Source organism: Spodoptera frugiperda, chromosome 21, assembly GCF_023101765.2.
Source record: "Spodoptera frugiperda isolate SF20-4 chromosome 21, AGI-APGP_CSIRO_Sfru_2.0, whole genome shotgun sequence".
Lineage (NCBI taxonomy): Eukaryota > Metazoa > Arthropoda > Insecta > Lepidoptera > Noctuidae > Spodoptera > Spodoptera frugiperda.
Window position 1 is genome coordinate 3,670,451 of NC_064232.1, and position 21,230 is coordinate 3,691,680.

At 38.0% G+C, this 21,230-nt stretch overlaps 2 protein-coding genes across 7 annotated transcripts in view; both read right to left on the bottom strand.

Moving 5' to 3' along the window:
• Positions 1-21,230, bottom strand: part of LOC118280488 (43 kDa receptor-associated protein of the synapse homolog) — a 124,478-nt gene that overhangs the window by 21,924 nt on the left and 81,324 nt on the right. The window lies entirely within an intron of this gene.
• LOC118280359 (transcriptional repressor protein YY1) lies at positions 375-21,198 on the bottom strand. 6 transcript variants are annotated; one of them, XM_035600357.2, is made up of 12 exons: positions 20,902-21,198; positions 15,800-15,902; positions 15,187-15,286; positions 14,060-14,168; positions 12,673-12,740; positions 11,826-11,960; positions 10,929-11,015; positions 9,799-9,900; positions 9,058-9,159; positions 5,448-5,568; positions 4,358-4,477; positions 375-3,802 (listed from the first exon to the last, which is right to left on the bottom strand). In XM_035600357.2, the coding sequence occupies exons 2-12, from the start codon at positions 15,887-15,889 to the stop codon at positions 3,673-3,675; spliced, it is 1,164 nt and encodes a 387-aa protein (XP_035456250.1). In that variant the 5' UTR covers positions 15,890-15,902; positions 20,902-21,198; the 3' UTR covers positions 375-3,672. The 6 variants fall into 6 exon arrangements, with proteins under 6 accessions (XP_035456250.1, XP_035456249.1, XP_035456248.1 ...); XM_035600356.2 differs by having other exon boundaries at positions 12,673-12,743; XM_035600355.2 differs by having other exon boundaries at positions 14,060-14,183.

Sequence of the window (21,230 nt, forward strand, 5' to 3'; positions counted from 1 at the left end):
GCTAACCCACGAGTGTCTCATTTTTGAGTTCTGGCGGAAGTCTGTTTCGACCAAAAACTTTCTAAGAGCCATGCTTCTGCATGAATGGGCCGGCTCGACCGGAGCGATGACACGGCCTCACCGAAAACCGACGTGAAACAACGCTTGCGTTGTGAGTGAGGTTACCGGAGGCCCAATTCCCCCCTTCCCAATCACCGATTCCCCAACAACCCTTAAATTCCTAACCCTCAAAAAGCCGGCAACCCACTTGTAACGCCTCTGGTGTTTCGTGTCCATGGGCGGCGGCGATTGCTTACCATCAGGTGATCCGTCTGCCCGTTTCATAAAAAAAGTCAGGGCGAATAGTTAGAAGGTAGGAAATAAAACACAAAATGTATATAAATATTTACATTTTATTCGTTTTTCTCATCAATGGAGAACACCAATATGCTGCTGTATTCAACTTTTATTAATAAAAAAGAATTTCAAAATCAGTGAGAATATTTGCATGAAAAAAATATATTTAACAGATAATTTTAGAACAACTTATATAGTAAGATTTATGAAGAACAGAGGAAATGAATAACTAATGTTATTGCCATACTCAGAGTCATTAATGATTGCAGCAATTACAAAATCATTACTAAAGAATAGTTTAAGTAAACATTTAATGTCTCTGAGTATGGTAGTTAATACATAAACAAATTATGAAATGCCATAGAACATAAATAAAAGAATCTGTTAACAATTTGTTGGTATAAAAGAAAAAAGGAATTATGGGTTTTATTTTACGACATGGAAATGTTACTGCGTTCAGCGCTCTGATTGGCTGGCGCGAATCAATCAGAGCGCCGAAGACGCTCTCATTTCGTTTTCGTTCAACATAAAGCAAACTAAGGCTACAGAATAATACAGCTCACTAACTTCAAAATTAAAATAATACAATAAAATACTAAACCAAAAGATCACTTGAAATTGACTACATTACAATATGACATAAGAATTAATCTAATTATGACTAAAAATAACATTTGCCAGTCAAATACAGCAAGACATCATTGGAAACTTGAAAATAATCATATATACAGTTCGCATCAGTCATTTTAGAAAAATCCTTAAATATACACTATCAACGAGGACAGAATATGTATTCAATCAGTTCCATAACTAATTAAAAATACACTTTAAAATTATACACAGTAAGTTGTTTGTTCCAGTAAAGTTACTATATTTTTGCGTTGTCTAGGTGGCGCCACATGCGTTTATGGTCTTGTCGGTTAATATAAACTGCTTAAATACATCTTCTGTTAAAGGAAGCGTCGATTCATATCTCTAAACTTAAAAAATAACTAAAAATTAAACTCTGTTGTGTGGTTGCAAAAATATTTTATATTTTAGAGGCTCATAGTATGAATTTTATTTTATACAAGAATTAACTGTATTGTAAGTATTTTAAGGTTGTAAATTGTTTGTTTCTGAATGATAGAACAAAATAGCTATGAATATTTTTGCAAGCACACACATATAAGAGGGTAATTCGTATGATTGAGGTTCGGTACTCATAAAAGTATTTCATAAAACTGCTACAAGTCATACTAGAACTTTTCATTTTCAAAATAGACATATTATTTTAGTTATACGCCTGTCTCCCATGGGGCAGAGACAATGGACCACCAAATGCTAAATCTTACATACACCTTTTTAATTCTCATGATCTTTGAATTTATTGGTTTCATTATCACTGTATTGTTAGCCTTAACTTTTATAATAGGGTAGATGACTAATTATTATTTATTTTAATGTCCGTCTTGTGTAGATAATTTTAAAACATTAGACACATATTTTTTATTTTGTCACGGAATTGCACAACTTGATTCCTCCTAGTCCTTTCCATCATCGAACCACAAGACAATCGGCGAGGCGTCACCGTTTCAAGGTGGATATCCCACCCACACGTACGAAGCGATTCGCTTCAAGCTTCCTTGTGTGAACTGCTAGGGAGTGGAACTCCTTGCCGGAGTCTGTGTTTCCTGATGGATATAACCTGGGTGTCTTCAAAGCCCGAGTGAATAGGTTGCTTATGGGCAGACGTGCTCCATCGTAGGCCGCATCATCACTTACCATCAGGCGAGATAGCGGCCAAACGTCGGCCCATTTAAAAAAAAAGAAATACTTTTAAATATATTATTATATTGGTTTGAAATATCGCTTAACAACACTTCTAGATATTATACGTTTTATACTTAGAATTGACGTATTTGCTCCCACTCCTAAACTTTGATTTGTTTTACCCATGTATTCTTTTTATCTTATAAAATAAAAAATATGTGTCTAATATTTGTTCATTACTTAACTGATGGACTAAAAATAGGTTTTTAATTTTCATACCCCGTCATCATCCCTATTCGAATTGAATTTAGAAACATTAGCAGCCTATTTTTAAACAATAGCAAACTATATTTTATCACCCATTGTTAAAAATAAAGAATCATCCATGCCTAAAACCTTAATTTACTATGGAAGTCAATATGTGATAGTAAGACCATACGAATAACCCTCAACTTAATAAAAACAAATTATATTACAATATTTTTTGGCATTTATATGGTACAAAATTTACAAATCCCTTTTACCGTTCAAAGTACAACCTCTTTTTTAACCGATTTCAAATAAAATGTAAGTTCTCAGTTTGACCTGTATGTATGTTTGTTTGTGCGCGATTATCTCGCATTTAGCTGATGCAGTTTTCAGCATAGTATTTTTCAGACTTGTAAAGTTTTGGGTATATAACAGACTTAAAAATGGAGGCTCAGACTTTAAAAGTAGGCAGTTCCCTTTTTTTGTAAGTGTATTTTGGGACTAGATATTTTATATTCTCAGTTATATAGTATGGAGTTTAGCATTACAGCGATAATTCTATTAAAAATCCAACATGTTTAAAAAAAGAGGTTGTATTTCAAAAGGTAACTTATTCACGCCAGTCATAATAGACTAAAAATAAAAATCAAATATAAATTGTTTTTTAGATATAAACATATATTGATTTTATTGCATTATTCTCAGCTTACATGTTTAAAAATAAAGTGAATTTATTTAATGTTGTTTTTTGATCACATTGCATATCGCTGTTAAGGGGTCTGGTACGGCTCGAAATTAGTCGAGTTAACTCGAACAATTACGAGTGGTATTAGAACTTCTTTGATTTCAGAGTACATTATTGTTAAACAAAATAAGCTGAAGTTTCAGTTAATTTAAGCAAAGCAAATGGTGCAAAAACAAAAAAATGTGCCAATAATATAATTTTGTTAGTAAACAGTACTGAAAAACAGCAGTGTCAAACTAAAATTACTTTTTTTTTAAACGTAAAATTCCTTTGGTCTGTTCCAAAGCTTACTAAAATATAGAAAAAAAATTAAAAGATACACTTAACTCGATCACTATGCAAGTCTGTTCCACAGTCTTGCATTATTCAAAAATTCTTCAAATTTTCAAAACGTCTTGCTTCGTCGCTTAGTAAGCGTCCTTGAATATAAATCACTATTAAAAAATTCATAATTGAATAACTATTCGAACTTGAATCACTTAGGTTATCACTTTAACACATTGTTTTTGATATTTTTGCGCGATTTTACGTCACTATTAAAAAGTCTTGCAATCACAATTCATAAGTCTTGTTTCACTGACTTTCTTGCTTTATTCATGGGTGTAGAAGATCAGCTGTGGGTTGGAATCGTCCGGAGACATTTCTAATTGGACATATTGCGGCGTCGTCCGCGCTGACTCGTAGGAGTTACCACCGTTGCGTGATAATGAGTTTCTTGATCTGAAAAGTAGATTATGTTGTTAAAATTACAGGTAGAGTCAAGGGGTATGATACAAACTAGATTTGACAGTGAAAAAACTGTATAGGACTAGAGATGAGGCTTTTATAAAAAAAATTAAACAGAGACACTTTCCGCCATTCTCTCTCTCTCGCTTATCCAGTTACTAGCTTCTGCCAGCGGCTTCGCTCCTGGCCTTGTTCCAAATTTCGTCTCAATCTCTTGTGTATAAATTTTCATATTGCCCCACATTAGGATTTTCTCCTGTGTCGTGGGTGCGTAAACGCACAAACACTCATGTTCACATACCCATCACACCTAGACCCGAAACAGCAATTTGTGGATCACACAAAGAGTTAATCCGAGCGGGAATCGAACCCGTTACATGTTTCACCAGTTGCCCAGCCAAGGCGCTGACTGTGCAGTCATACTATACATGTCTTTTCAACATCTAACTGACTAAAAATACATTTTCAATGTCCATACCCCGTCACCAGTTGCAATACGCCTGCTTCTTGTAGGCGTGGTTGTTCTAACGTATGAATGAAGCTACTCACTTGGCCTTGGCGTGTGTAAGTATGTGGGACTTGAGGTTGGTGCTCTGCGCGAACTTCTTGTTGCAGCCGTCGAACGGACACACGTACGGACGGTCGCCCGTGTGGATGCGGACGTGCGTTCTGGAACCAGAGGAGATTATTGTTCATTTATTTGTTTAAGTGTGGTTAAAAATAGCAATTGCTTACCATTACACTAACTAAAAGAGTACTATTTTACAGAAAAAAGTGTGGGAGAGCCATGCTTCGGCACGGCTGGGCCGGAGTGATACCACGGCCTCATAGAAAACCGACGTGAACTAACCACAGCGTTGTGTGAATGAGGTTACCGGAGGCCCTTTCCAATCTTTCAAAAACTTGGTTACCCAACAACCCTTAAATTCCTAACCCCCAAAAGGCCGGCAACGCATTAGTAACGCTTCTGGTGTTTCAAGTGTCAATGGGCGGCGGCGATTGCTTACCATCAGGTGATCCGTCTGTTCATTTACCGGCTTATACAAAAATGCAGTACTTATAGAGTGAATGGACTGAGGCTTAATGTAGACAATACATGATCTACAACCGTTAAGGGTGCTTTTCCAACAGAGATGTTGCTGTGGATATGTTTGGCTGCTACCAATCATATTATCATTTTCATTGGAACACATAAGCTATGTGTTCTGGTGGAAACGGACTATGTTTTTTATATGGAATGTTGCGTGCTATTGATGCGGCTTCTCTACTATCGATACATCGCATACTCGAGGTGCGCATCTTCCTCGCACTACTACATAGCTTAGTATCAGTGGAAACTGTCACATAGTTTCACAGCTTAGCTATTACTTGGTTCTTATATATTCACGGGAAGATTAGTAATGACCAAAGACTCGACCACCACAAAACTCGTCATGAGCTAATATTCACATGTAAACAGCAGCTCATGTAGTGTAGATGTCCAGTCAACAAGGATGTAGCGAGGTTGACTGTCCAGGCGACACACGTACTTAGGTATCGTCATGACCTAATGTTCACATGTAAACAGCAGCTCATGTAGTGTAGATGTCCAGTCAACAGGGATGTAGCGAGGTTGGCTATATAAGTATTATATGCTTACCTTAAGTTAAAATCTAATGAGAACCTCTTCCCGCAACCCTCGAACGTGCACTGGAACGGTTTCTCGCCGGTGTGGACTAGTTGGTGGCGTTTTAACTTTGAACTTTCTACGAAGGCTTTGCCTGAAAATAATAAATAGGTTTTTTAGTCACTGGAAGAAGGTACTAGGTAAGTAATTGTTGAACTGTACCGTTGATAATAAGTTATTTTATATATTAACTTAGGAAGTTGCACTTGCGATTAATCGACCAAAATGAGGCAGTAATATTATCTCAGTACTATACTACTAATTTTCCGCGCGACTTCATCTTGCTTGGTTAAACGGTTACCCATAATAAATTAGGCACACATTTAAACACGGAGTCTGAGTCAGTTCCGCGCTATCATTGGCCGGCTCGAATGAACCAGACAATCAGAGTGTATAGCGTATCGATTACTTTAAACGTAAATCAAACTCGTACTGGTGAAAATTTCATATACAGAAATGAACTAATTAGTCCATTACAATCTGGCTTCAGACCAGGCCACGGCTTACTTCAGCCGTCCTTAAAGTGACTGGCGATATTAGAACCGGCTTTGAGGACACCAGAGCCACAGTCCTGGTTTTGGTGGATTTCTCGAATGCCTTCAATATGGTCAGTCACGACATCCTTCTAGGTATCCTATCCCACCTTACGGTCTCTGGCGAGTCACTGGAATGGTTTTCTTCTTATCTTCAGGAGCGTCAGCAGTCGGTCAAACATGGTGATTCCACGTCAAATTGGCGTTCCTCAGGGCGGTATACTTTCACCTCTCTTATTTTCTATCTTTATTAATCTAATCACTTCAGATCTTCAGTGTTCGTACCATCTGTATGCCGACGACTTGCAGCTTTACTGTCAGGCTGACTTTAACGATATACCGAATGCCATCTCAAAAATTAACGATGACTTGTCTGCCATCAACAACTGGTCGGCACGGTTTGGGATCGCAGTGAACGACAACAAATGCCAGGCGATCATTATCGGAAGCTCTCGCTCTCTGAGTAAAGTTGACAGTGCATCGCTACCGCCTGGGGCCTTAGTCTGCTATTACAATTGTGTCACAATGTTCGATCATTGAGCAGCGCAAGAGAGACGGAGCTATGTAGGTTGTATAGCTCCGTCCCTCTTGCACTGCTCTATGATCGACCATTCTGACACAACTGAATAGCAGACTAAGGCCCCTGTTGTCTTTGACGGTGCGATCGTGCCGTTAGTAGTCATGTTAAGGATCTCGGCTTACTCATTGACACCAATTTAAACTGGCAGGCACAAGTCACCAGTGTGTGCAAAAAAAGTGACCGGATCACTGCGGTCTCTCTATCGTGTTAAGAATTTACTTCCGTCTACCACCAAGTCAATGCTAGTGCAGGCCTATTATAGATTATGCGGATGTTTGTTATTATGACCTGAATGCAGATCTCCTCAATAAACTGGACCGACTTCTGAATAACTGCATGCGATTCGTTTTCAACCTGCGTAAATATGATCACGTTTCTGCACATCGGCTGCAATTAAAGTGGCTACCCAAGGGCGCTTACAACACTTCTCCTTCCTCAACTCAGCTTCTTCGCTTAGCTATCTTTCCTCTCTTTTTCAGTACACTTGCGCCAACCACAGCAAATATCTACGCTCTTCTAATAACCGTCTCCTTCAATGTCCTACACATCACACAAAATTTCTTCATTCTTCTTTTTTTATCCAATCCATCTTGCTGTGGAACGCGCTCCCCACCGATGTCAGGATGCTGTCTGCTCGCTTGACGTTCAAGCGGAGAGTTCGGGAGCTTCTTTTGAAGAGGTTGTCAGAGTCTTCATCATGATCATCACTATAATTAGTATGTATATATTATATGTAAATAGTATATGTAATGTTATTATGCAGGTTATTTATTTATTATTATTTACTTTACTTGATATTTACATTTTTAAATATTCAATTAAAAAAAACATTTAAAAATATAAAAAGCAGTAGCCCACCAGTAACGGGATAAATCCAAGCTACCGGCAGTCAGGGCTCAAGAGAGAGGAATTTCCGGACAATACGCGCCGTGTCCAGAAGTACTGCCTTCTGCATCAGGCTCTTGATCCAATCATCTAACGTTAGCCTACTCAGGTGTTGGTCGAGGCTTTTGGCTATAAGGCCATTGGCAGATACGACTATCGGCACAATGATTGCTGAATCTACATCCCACATGTCGACAACCTCATGAGCTAAATCAAGATATTTACTGGCTTTATCTTTTTCAGCTTTCACAAGATTTTCGTCATGTGGGATTGTTATATCAATCATCATTGTGGCTTGGTCGATCACCACAATGTCAGGTTTGTTAGCAACAATTGTCCTGTCTGTGATGATAGTTCGATCCCAATACAGTGTGACATCTCCATTTTCAAGAACTGGGTCAGGCAGATACTTATAATACGGCACTTTAGATTCAACAAGTTTTAAAGCAAGTTGTTGATGAATAATCCTGGCTACAAGATTGTGTCTATGCAAGTACTCTCCGTTAGCTAAGTGAGAACAACCCGAAATTATATGTCGAATGGATTCCCCTGGGCGATGACATGCCCGACAAATGTCAGCCGTTCCATCCTTTATAATATAATATACTTTCGGTAGTTGTTCGTCAACATAACTTCGTCTATAATTGCACAGACAAAATTTTCTCCAAACAAGTTACCAAAACGTAGCCAGCGTAATTTTTTATTAAATTTTTAATTGGTAATTTTTATTTTGTAATACGAAAAAATTATATCTTTCAATATTTTCTTTCAGTGCGGTTTCTTTTGAGACCCCATCTCAGTATATTTGGAGACCTTGCTCCATCACCTACTTTCACCGCCCATAACTTTAAAACGGCTCAACCGATTTTCATCAAACATGTCTTCACTCTAACATAACACTCGCACATAAGTCCCCTTTAATACGAAAAAACTATGTACTGCATCCATTCAGTTGTGATGCCATAACAGACAGACAGAAGACACGTCAAAATAAATAAATAAAAATCGTACTAAAGTTCGTCGTCGCAGTTTTTGAGTTTATCGCGTTCATACAGACATATGCGGAAAGGGGAACTCTTATTACATAATATTGAAAATGGATCGGCTACTATCTCGACTTTTTCTTTGAGGGGTAAAAACCATTCAATGACTTCTCCCGCCTTGGGTGAGACGAGAGAGTGTCAGACTCTTACTGACTAAAAACCACCCCATTCCTACTCCTGCTTCGAGCCGGAGCCCCGGACTACTATCTCGCCCCGGACCATTATAACACGTTGACTGTCCCATCTATTTTGGATAATCTCGTTGGTACGTCCAATGGAACTTAAAATATTCTACTGATAAAAAAAGTATAAAATTTCGATGGAACATTTAAGTCTTATTTTTTCAAGTCTGTGTTCATACGTCCTTAGAAAATTCAAAGTTCTAGCTCACACGTCCCGTTGCAGTAAAGGCAGTACAGTTGCCACTGACTAATGCATTATATTTAATGCACGGACGTCACAGCCAGATCATATCATGCATTACATGTAATGCACGGACAGTCAACGTGATAATATTATTGTAAGGAAGGAACTATACATACCACATTCAGCACAGACGTGTACCCTGGGCCCGTGCGTGTGTAGATGTTTCCTCATGGCCGAGTTGTCTCGGAACATCTTCGTGCAGCCTTTGTGGGGGCACGCTGTGGATAAACATATCGTAGCTTTAGTACATTCTACATTGCAGGATTAGATTGGAAAGCATTAGTTTAGAAAGTAAATTTAAGTGGTTAATAGTATAACAACCAAATATTGAAAAAGGATAATATTATTCGCTTTTTTCAGTATAATCCGGCAAAGTATTACTGGGCAAAGTTTTCGAAAATTTCGGGACGAATGGGCCGGCTCTACCGGAATGAAACCATGGCCTCACATAAAATTTACGTGATACAACACTTGCCTTGTGTAGGTGAGTTTTCCGGAGTTCAATTACCCCCTCCCCAATCTTGGGAAGATTCGATCTCCGATTGCCCAACAACCCTTAAATTCCTAACCCCCAAAAGGCCGACAACGGACTTACAACGCCTGGTGTTTCGGGTGTACAATTGCTTACCATCAGTCGCCCTAGTATGAGTTTACTTTACGTTGAAAGTAATCGAAACGAGAGCAAGTTCGGCACTCTGATTGGTTAGTTTATTCGAGCGGGCCAATCAGAGCGCCGAACGCCGTTTACTTTCAACCTAAAGCAAACTCATACTAAGGGTACAGGTGATCCGTCTGCTCGTTTACCGGCTTATATTATAAAAAAGTAATAGTAGCCATGACAAATGATAGAATCTCACCGATAGTTCTATCAGACGACTCCGGCATGGGTTTCTTTAGTCGTATCTTGTGTCCGGGCCGCGCGAACTCCGCCAGCTGTTTCGGGTCTGACAGGTCTAAACCTGGAAATAAATGTATTAGTTAGTATCAAGAAGGGATTGACTATAGGGTGGAATTTTTAGTCTATGGGAGAGCATGAATCGGTTTTTGTCACATATCAAAGGGAGTTTGCGCGAGCGCTTACGAAGCGTCCGCACGTTTGTGCCTATTCAATCTCGTTTGTGCAGTGCCGGCGTTAGGGGGGGGGGCGTGATGGGGCGATGGCCCAGGGCGACAAATTCTGGGACAATGGGATCCGCAAAAAACTAACACTTGATATTGCTTCCCTCAAGTGGGCGCCACAATATTTTCGCCCGGGGTATCAGTGGCCCTTACGCCGCCGCGTTTGTGCATAGGTGGTAATCAGATGTACACTTGTATTGTGTAAGATTAGGAACTTATTTTCTTCTTTTATTATAATTTAGTTTACTTAAGTCAAATATTATGGCCTGTCTAACCTCAATATCCATCGTTTTGATATTTAGATATTTATTGTAAGGAATGCTCACGAACAATACATATTACAAACAATCATAAACACAGTCAAATTGAAACAAGAGTTTGCGCTCCGATTGGTTAGATTCATTCGCACCGGCCAATCAGAGCACCGAACGCGTTCGTTTCCATTACTTTAAACGTAAAGCAAACTCGTACTAAGAGTACTGATAGAAATACATTCTGAATAAAAAATCATACATTTCGGAGAGTGTGCGGGGGAATTGCACAACTTGATTCCTCCTAGTCCTTTTCATCATCGAACCACAAGACAATCGGCGAGGCGTCACCGTTTCATGGTGGATATCCCACCCACTCGCACGAAGCGCTTCGCTTCAAGCTTCCTTGTGCGAACTGCTAGGGAGTGGAACTCCTTGCCGGAGTATGTGTTTCCTGATGGGTATAACCTGGGTGTCTTCAAAGCCCGAGTGAATAGGTTGCTTATGGGCAGACGTGCTCCACCGTAGGCCGCATCATCACTTACCATCAGGCGAGATAGCGGCCAAACGTCGGCCCATTTAACATTAAAAAAAAAATCATCTACTTGTCAACTTACCTGGCATGGATTCACTTCCTAATATACTCTTCTTGCCGGTCATGTACTCTGTGTAGTCGGGGTCCGGCTCCGGGTTCGAACCATCATCTGGAAATAACAAAATAAGGGTTTAACCGCTTAGCCATGCAATAATGTGATGTTGATGATCGACGCTTAGCTGCTTAGCGGAGGATTTCCCTTCAATAGTTGTCTTTCGGCAGACAATACTTGCAAATAATTTTCGTGACCGAAAGTAAGTTTTCGGGTTTAAAAAGTATATTTATTGAATACGTATTTTTAGTTCCTTAAATACCCTATAAATGTTTGTTGCGTGCATAATGTTCTTCAAAAATGTACTTTAAATGTTGTTTAAGGATTGCCTTCTGTGTAGTGGGTGCGTTTACAGACATACAAATTCACATGCATATGACACCCAGACCCGGAATAATAATTTGTGGATCACACAAAGAATTGTTTTGTAGGGGAATCGAGCCCGCGACACTTTGCACGGCAGCCAGCCTAGCCACCTAGGGGTATACATATCAATTGCACGGTTACTAGATAACATAACAAACGATACGGGAAGGGTTTTTTAAACTCATGTTTTCATGGTACCAAGTTATGAATTTTACCAATCGCGTCGGAGCGCGAATCAAAATTAGGTAGACAGGTACTAGACAGATCTATCGGATTGACAGAAGAAATGTTTCGTAATATTAGCGAGTGATCCCTGTAGTTTTGTGACACGTTTTTATGATTTGTAATCAAGAACTATGCGATACCAAGTATTTGGTACTAATTATTTTTTTTTAAACGTATTTTGAGTTGAAACTTTGTGTAGAGATTCTATTCAACCCGTATTCATCAGGGCTTCTTGATGTATATGGGTATTTTGTTACATGTTGTATAAATGCTTACCATCATCCTCGCCAGTGGCCCACATGGTGACTGAGAACTCTCCCTCCATCGTCTTGATCTGAACCTGCTTCTGTTCCCATCGCCGCGCCGGCCCGCGGCCTGCCACTCCGTCCATTAGACCTACTGGGACTTCGCCTGAAATACCACACATTTTCATAAGTAAAGTTAACACATGAATATGAGCCTCTAGCATGGCTTGAAATTAGTCAAGTTCCTCGTCAAACAGTTACGTGAATAAGCCTAAAGCCTAGCCTAATAGTTATTTAGGATGACTTTAATATTAATTTTTAGTATTTTTTCTAGACCAAAAATTATGTTATTATGGGATAAGGAAGAAAAAGCGATCACTACTCCCCATGGACACTGGCAACACCATATGAGTTATAATGTGTTGCCATTTATAGCTAAGAATTATCTGAGCTAGTTATATAAGTGAAGTTAATACAGAGGGTCAAGACAGATGGGCATAGACGTTAAGTACGTTACATCACAGCACATTATAAATAAAATGTCAAATATCTACATCGATGCCACTTTTACTATAAGAAATATTCAAGTTCAAAAGCTCTAGATTACGATTTTTTCCATTTCATGTAAAAATATGTTCGACAGACTTGTAGATTATACAATTTTCTAAATGTTAACTTAGCTTCTATGTATTGTATATATTTAGCTCTATGTGAATTACGTTTAGGTTGCGACTTCATAATTTCATCTATTTTGACCGGGCTAAAGTTATTATTTATACATAAATGTCCATATTAAATACTTCAGTAATATTTTGCTCGATCAGAGCTATGAAGCAGTTATAATACTTAGATTTTATTAATAAAAAGGTTCAGCTTACCGATAGGCATTAAATGCTGTATATTATTGGCGTTATTGTTCACATTTGACCGAGGCCTGCCACGCCCTCTGCTGGAACAATCAGGCAAACTGTTAGAGAAACAAAACATAAAAGTTAAAGGATTGACTACTAATCTCTATACAATGTGATAGGGGCGAGACTTCTAACCCGTTAAGGCTGAGTACTACATCTAATTTTATAGACAAAAGTCGGGGGTCGAAGGGGTCGAATCCCCTCCCCCTAAAAATTATGGCTATTTTAATATTTTTTTTTACTTTTTTTGATATCAAAGGTTGTATGAAAAAAAGGTAAAAAAAGTAGCTAATAACCTTGGCTAACTAATTCATTACTTTTTTCATAAGTTTAATAATGTTTTGGTGAGAAAAAAAAATCATTTGTGAATAAAATTATTCTCTATCACATTGTATATACTATATAGTTCTTTTGTAAGTGTGCATGTCACTGAACTTCTCTTAAACGACTGGACCGATTTTGATGAAATTTTTTGTGTGTGTTCAAGGGGATCTGAGAATGGTTTAGATTCACAATTTTGTCCGCTGGACAATGTTTTTTTAATTAATTTTTAATTTATTAGTAGTTGTTGATTTTGGAATGTTTTACATTGGATCCGACTTTTCAAATTAAAGACGTGTAGACAGGACAACGTCTGTCGGGTCCGCTAGTAAGTTATAAAATATTATTTCAACCGACTTTACTAAAGAGAAGAAGGTTCTCTCTTTAACTTGCACGTATGTATATTTATCCACCATTATCTCGAGATTAGCAAAACCGATTTTGATGTGGCTTTCACAAAAGTGTTTGTTATAGCGGCTACACACCTTACGATTTAAATGCACAGTTTTAACTGAATTAAATTAAGAATAGATAAAACTGCACAGTTAAATTGTAAGTGTGATAGCGTGCATTATAGTAAGTGGGCAACTGGCTGCCGTGCAAAATGTAGCGGGTTCGATTCCCGCACGGAGCAAATCTTTGTGTGATGCACAAATTGTTGTTCCGGGTCTGGGTGTCATGTGTATGTGAACTTGTATGTTTGTAGACGCATCCACGATACAGGAGAAATTCCTAACGAAGGGCAACGTGTATTAAACGTTGCTAGCGTCGCTAGCTTTTATTATGTTTAACTAACTTTATAATTTTGTTTTATAACGTCACGCCTTTTATCCCCGAAGGGGTAGGCAGAGGTACACATAATGGCACGTAATGATGACACCGTGCTACCACTGAGAAATTTTCGAAAAACAGAAAAAAGCCTAGTAATACTTCGCAAGACCCGGGAATCGAACCCGAGACCCCTTGCCAGGCAGGCGAGGCAGTCAAAATGTGCTTATGTTTCAACGTTTATTATAAAAAAACAATACGTCACCTGCTAGTAGAAGGCGGCACGGTATATAACGGATCGTAGTGCGAGTCTGTGCTCGCATTCAACACCTCCTCGCCGGAGATACCGGGCAGTATCACCTCCTCGCTGCCCACTGAAATTTTATAGTCTGTCAGCGACGGCCGACACATAAAGATATGGTTAGTTTTGATGTGTAATGGATGACGTGGCATGGAGTGTTAAAGGCTGATAAATATATTTTTATAATAGTGTCCGACCGAAAGTTCGGTTTCGGCCGAGTTTCGGCCAAAAATCAAGTTTCGGCGACAATTTCGGTTTCGGCCAAAACTGGACGAAATTTTTGCCGAAACCGAAACTGATTTCGGAAGTTGTTGTCGGCCATGTTCGGGAATTGTCGTGCACCGTTCGAATCGGTGCTCTGTAGCAACACAACTTAGTTAGTGCATTATCGCCCGACGCAAACATTCGTTAGAAGTTATGTCATGCCCATTTCATGTCCTAATTAATGCAGAATAATCGATAAAATGTACCAAATTTCAGTATTCTAAGTAATACATGACCACGTGAGTTTCGGTTTCGGCTGGAAAACCAGTTTCGGTCGGACTCTATTTTATAATAACTAACGTGAGACATACTAAATTAACTAAATAATCACGGTTTATTCACGTAAATTAACGATAATTATCGTGAATATAGTCATTATTGATTATAATCTATATATAATGTATTTTGTATTGTTGTCTTATATAGGTACGAAAGGTTAAGAAAAGCTGCTATTAGTTTCGAGTCATAGAGGGACTCTTCCTCATGAGCAGCGTGCGCAGCCGCGGCAAAGTCGGGCTACCTACTGAGCTCAATAAGAATGAAGAGTCCTTCTGTAACTCGAAACTAGTAGAGCTTTTCTCCATTAATTTGCGTGAGTAAACAGTGATTTTTAGTGCATTTTATAACTGTGTTTAAAACAAAATCTTTTGATTAATTAGTTTTTAATTGAAATGGAATGATGCTGAACAGTGAACTAAATAAAAATATTTTTTCTAACTTTCGTAACCTTTTCGAGGACGCACGACTAGTTTCGAGCCAAAGCGGGGCTCATAAAATTAGTCGAGTGTCGTCAAACGCTAATTAAATGCTTTTGCTATTGACTGTACCTTCCTCGAGGTGCTGCATCCCGATGACTTGCTCTTCCACCTCCTCATACTGATCGTCTGTGATGTACTCCTCATACTGGCCAGCCTCTATCTCTTCGTACTGGAAAATTAAAAGGTTAATGTTAGTACTTCGTCAAGAAGGGTCGGGAAAAGTATTATTGGTCTCTAGAATTCTCGTCCAATGCTGGACTAAAGGCTTCCTAGGCCTAATTAGGACCCACTTTACCGGGGCTCCGGCAGGAGAAGGAGCGGGGTTGTTTTTTAGTCAGTAAGAGTCTGACACTCCCTCTCTCCTCGCCCAAGGCTAGAGAAGTTAATGTATGATTTTCCTCCGTCAACAAAGGCCTTATTAAGAAGATAAAAGGTTTTTATTAGGACAAGTCCTCGTAACACTACAACGTATCTTCAGCCAGGATCTACTGTCGATACAACCATGAAAACACCAGAACTTTGAAGTCCGAGGCCACACAGGAACATGAATAACTGCCTTGGGTCCAGTAAATAAATCAGAAGAAAAATATGTGGGTGTTAAGTGTGGGAGAGCCATGCTTCGGCACGAATGGGCCGGCTCGACCGGAGGGGTACCGGCTTTACATAAGAGGGTTCACATTACCTTGACTCCGACTTGGTCATCGCCCTCAATCTCGACCATAGACCCGTGCGTCCCTATCTCCACCTCGCACATGATCTCCTGATTCATCATTTTGACGTGTCACCTGAAACAAACATATTTTTATTTCAATAATAAATTTGTTTAATTATAACTTTCGTGAGACATACTAAATGAATTATTATGTTATCGGAATATATAACTACATACTAAATTAATAATTATGAATATGAGCCTCTAGTATAGCTTGAAACTAGTCGAGTACCTCGTCAAACAGTTACGTGAGTAAGCCGATAACATAATATGTTAGTACATTTAACCGAGGAGCGTGCATGAAAAGACTGATGACTGTTGAGGAAGCGAAAGAATGTGTAAGAGTTGCAGCAATTGGCGTTCCATTGTCTCTGCCTACCCCTGTGGGAGACAGGCGTGAAGTTATGTATGTATGTATGTTAGACGTTGATAGTTTTACGGCGCATTCCAATAACCTACCTATCGGTAGATTTGCCTACCAGAGGTAGAATTTTGACACATTTTGTATGGAGCTTATGTCAAAATTCTACCTCTGGTAGGCAAATCTACCGATAGGTAGATTATTGGAATGCGCCGTTAGTGAATCCTATTTCGTCTGCTACTATTGCTTTGTATATGTAAGATGTCTTTTTATGCTATAAACCGGTAAAATCGCTATAGCCGTTTCGGAGGAGAAAATTTATAAATATTAAACGCTGCAATTTTATTTTGGAGCTACAGGTAACTCTTACTCCCAAACCGCCTATCAAGCGTATTTATACTATTTTCCTCTTAGTTAAATTTATTACTATATCTGTTTCAATAACAATATCCTGTCTGGATAGCAAAATTAAATGTTAATATCATATTTATAATACCTAGGTGCGACTACCGAAACTATGGTTGCAAGTGCGACTGCCGGACAAGGGGTCTCTCATACATGGAACTTACGACACAATTGATGAAAAGTGGATGTACATTGTATAGCGGCATTACGTACCGTAATGTGCACCTCTGCCTACCCCTTCGGGGATATAAGGCGTGACGTTGTGTGTGTGTGTGTTTTTATAACACAAATAAACCCTAACTTACAACTAAATGAACTGGAGTATATAAGGGTGGATGTTTATGAGCTGACGAATCGGTCTACCCCTTTTAAGTTCTAATGATATTAGTTACTAGTGACCATTTCTAATGACTGCACGGTTGGTGCGGTGGCTGGGCAACTGGCTGCCGCGCAACGGGTAGCGGGTTCGATTCCCGCACGGAGCAACTCTTTGTGTGATCCACAAATTGTTGTTTCGGGTCTGGGTGTCATGTGTATGTGAACTTGTGCGTTTACAAACGTAAACGCACCCACGACACAGGAGAAAATCCTAATGTGGGGCAACGTTTTTAAAAAAAAAACCAAATTTCAGTTTAAAAACTATCCAGATGACTGATCACAATCATGTGCTATTAATAAAACTTATTTCCAGTAGTAGACAGAAAAAGGATGACGGTAATAAAAACCGTATAAAATGAGGTAGGTATACAAAATTGATTACAGAGTGCATGTGTGTAAATACGAAATATCTATTAATTACATAGAGAAGTAGGTCATTTAGGTCGAAAACTGAGTAACATTTCAAGGGCATACAAGATCAATTGGTATTTCACTTTTTGGCTATATCTTTACACCTTACAATGGTTATATAAACTTGATTGGGCAAAGATATGGATGAAAATAAAGAATATCTGCAAATCTAAACTTAAAACTCGAAGAAAAAGCAACATGTCATTGTTAAAAATTATTGGAGAAGAACTAAAAAATTTTTTGATCAATATAATATTTGGAGAAGACATTTTAGGACATTTAAACTTTTTCAATAATGGATAGTTTTCAAAAAGTCAAATAATTTTTGTATATGATTAGCTGAGTGTAAATTAGATAATAAGGTACGATGGGGTTGACGTATCCATTTGGATAAAAACCCCTTAAATAAAAAAGAAAAAAAAAAATCTACATGTATAAAAGTGCTTTTCCACCAGAGCCTTGCTATGTAGCTATGCTACGAAGATGTAAGAGCTAAGCTGTGAAACTATGCGACCGTTTCCACTCAAACTAAGCTATGTAGCTGTGCAAGGCAGATGCGCATATCGATAATCGGGAAGCCATCCATAGCACGCATCTTTCCATAAAAACATAGCTTAGCTAAGCCAGTTTCCACCAGTGCTAAGCTATATGTACCAATAAATATGATTGATGGAAGCCAAACGCATCTACAGCAACGTAGCATAACACATGTCTGGTGGAAAAGATCAATCTAAAACATCAATACTTATTATCTCCTAAGACAGATACCCAAGTAAGAGTGTTAGAAAAGAAATAATAAAGTTATAATTGAATGGAGCCGACATAAAAAAGGAATAGATGTATGACTTGATTATAATATAACGAAGAGCCATTGTTCTCAACACAATTACTGATATAACTTGTTAGGAAGTGCTTATATTTATTGTTTTATTTATCAAAGTACCACCGAGTACTAGAGCTGTTACAGAATGTAATTAAAGCGAAGATCTGAACACAGTAACAGTTAATAAGGGATATAACCAATATGTGTGGGATAGCTAAAGCCGACGTGAAATAACGTTTGCGTTGAGTGAGTGAAGTTACCGGAGGTCCAGTCACCCCAATTATCCCCCATTCCCAAACAACCCTTAAATTCCTAACCCCAAATAGGCCAGCAACGCATTTATAACGCCTCTGGTGTTTCGGGTGTCTATGGGCGGCAGCGATTGTTTGCCATCAGGTGAGCCGACTGCACGTTTACCGGATATACAACAAAAAGAAAAAAAAAAAATCTGAGCTTTATAATGTATTTGCATACAGTATAACTGGACTAGTTCCACGTTAAATGTTTGTAAACATGTTTATGGCAAACTCAATGCAGATAAGACCCATGAGTCCAGCAGTGGACTATCACAAGATGTTGTTATCTGGACTTGTCAAGTTACTTTAAACAGATCAACACTTCTACCCTAGTTCCTAAAATATTCTATAGACTTATACCTACACCACAGAATAATAAGCCTACACTTACAAGAAGAAGAAAAATGATTTATTAATATTTTTATCCTATATCCTATTACCTCCAATATAATAGAAAGACACAACAAAACACTTTTGTAATTTAAATTTCTAGAATATTTTAGAATTGTTTATGCAAAATAATGAATTTAAATGTAAACAGAAGGAGAAATAGATTGAAGAAAATGTGGATAGATTGTCAGGTCAAAAGATTCAGTCTTATTGCTTAATTTTTTTTTAAACTATGTCCCATACAAGGATTTTACCTATAGGTATAACAGAGACAAGGACATAGATTGATCTGGAGCTGTGGACTTTGACTTTTGTCCAAGGGGGGAAAATCATCCAATACCTTCTCCCGCCTTAGGTGAGGCGAGAGGGAGTGTCAGACTCTTACTGACTAAAAACCACCCCGTTCCAACTCCTGCTTTTCGAGCCGGAGCCCCGGTAAACCCGCTAGGTAGTCCGCAGCTCCGGATAAGTGAGATACCCTACAAGTCTTACTGAACTATTACCTCTAAAATGGTAAAACGACTTCCTAAAAGTATTAATAACAAACCTACTGGTGCAACTCAATTAAATATAGTAGTGGAATCTTGTAACTATTTTGAAGTAGATATCTTCAACCAATTGAGCTGAAATTTTGTATAGAATAGAATAGAATTATGTCTATTACATGTTTAGTATGCATGACATAAAGTTTAGCTGCATAAAACATTGTTTTTAATTTAAATTAATTTATTTAGAACTTATAGTTTAAATATCATGTTCAAAACAAACATATAAGTAGTCTCATTTACTTATTATTAGAAATTATAGAATATAACTAACTGATATTTTCCTGTATTTATTTATTACAGCTTCAGCCAGCGTTACCCGCATTCCAATGGGATAAAAAATAACCTGTATGTTATTCCAGACAATAATGTATGTCTGTTCTAAATTTCATGATCTGATTTGATTGAGTTACAAACATACACACAATTCACAGTGTATGTATAATAATAGGCTAATGAGTAATTAGATTTTAATACTTAAGTAGCTAAGTAGATAATTCTGTAATTAATGGCAATTTCAAATCATACCTAATTTCTTTGATATGTGGCAATACCATCCCCTCTTTATTTAAGACAGTTTAATGTCCTTTTATATTACTACCTATATTAATTTTATAGCATATATAGTTAATGATTTTAAATCACTAGAACTTGTAATGAGTCACATATTTTTTGGTATTTGTTTATTCATTTAGACACAACTAATTTGTATACACAATGAAAACCTCTTGAATGATCAGCAAAATCTATCAAGCAAAATTATTTTAAATGTGTTTATTTAACCTCATTCCTCAAAGAATTTTATTTTAATTGTTTACCTTTCACAGCATTGTATTGTAAATTCAATTCAATTGTATGAAAACAAGTATTTAATCAGGCAGAATACACACGTACATTTGCCTGTATGATAAAATGACAAGAAAACAACAACCAATAGAGATAGATTAGCAAAACATTGCGAACAAAATAGTTGTAAATAAAACAGTTCATTATCATTTTCTGAGCCACAATGGATAAGTTTTCCATATTTTATTTTTAGTACGCAACGGAAAATACGTAAACAGATGTGATTTCAGTGTAAATAGTGTCAATCTAACCGTCATACGCTATCGCACAACTTATACTTAACGAGTATTTGTGGCCTCCCACTAAGAAAAACCTTTTTATTCAGTTTTAATGTGCCGCATTATGGTGCATTGGAGTCAAACAACTATCTCTCGGGGCAGGTGCGAGTCTACTGCCACTACTGGCGGCGCAACTTGACCGGCCGGGCCCGCGACCCAGACGATTTTTTAGATAATTATAAAATGACCACGCCAAACGCTACACACATCGATACCTTATAAAATGACCTTCATTCTGTCACCCTCAATTAATCGACCAAATGCGTAATTTCATAGAAAATATAAAACACTTGTTACGATACGTCAAAAAGTACTATGTTTTTGATAGAAATAATTTACCTGTATTTATCCAGTAACAAAAGCACCGACAGCCCCCAGGAGACAAAAATGGAGAGATGCGTTGGCACGGAATTTTCCAACGTAATATTTACCGCAACTAGTGCCACAGTTTTCAGTGAAAAAAAGTTCGATATTTAGGCTCAAAAATATTTGAAATTTACGCGAAAATGTTTATAAAATATGTCCGACTAAACATGGCGTCCAAAGATGTCCGACCAAATTCAATATGGCGAAGCAAAATGGACGCCCGTTCTCCACCCGCTCGTACTTGCAAACTCCACCGAGAAAGGAAAAGCAACACTCAAGTCGTTTAGAAAAAAAGTGTCATA

Bases quoted from the DNA above. Each gene is read 5' to 3' on its own strand.
- LOC118280359 (XM_035600352.2), bottom strand. From the start codon at position 15,889: ATGATGAATCAGGAGATCATGTGCGAGGTGGAGATAGGGACGCACGGG. The intron at 5,569-9,057 runs GTATGTATAGTT...TATTATTTTCAG, and splicing joins ACACGTCTGTGCTGAATGTG to GCAAAGCCTTCGTAGAAAGT. The intron at 4,478-5,447 runs GTAAGCATATAA...CTCTGGTTCCAG, and splicing joins TCATTAGATTTTAACTTAAG to AACGCACGTCCGCATCCACA.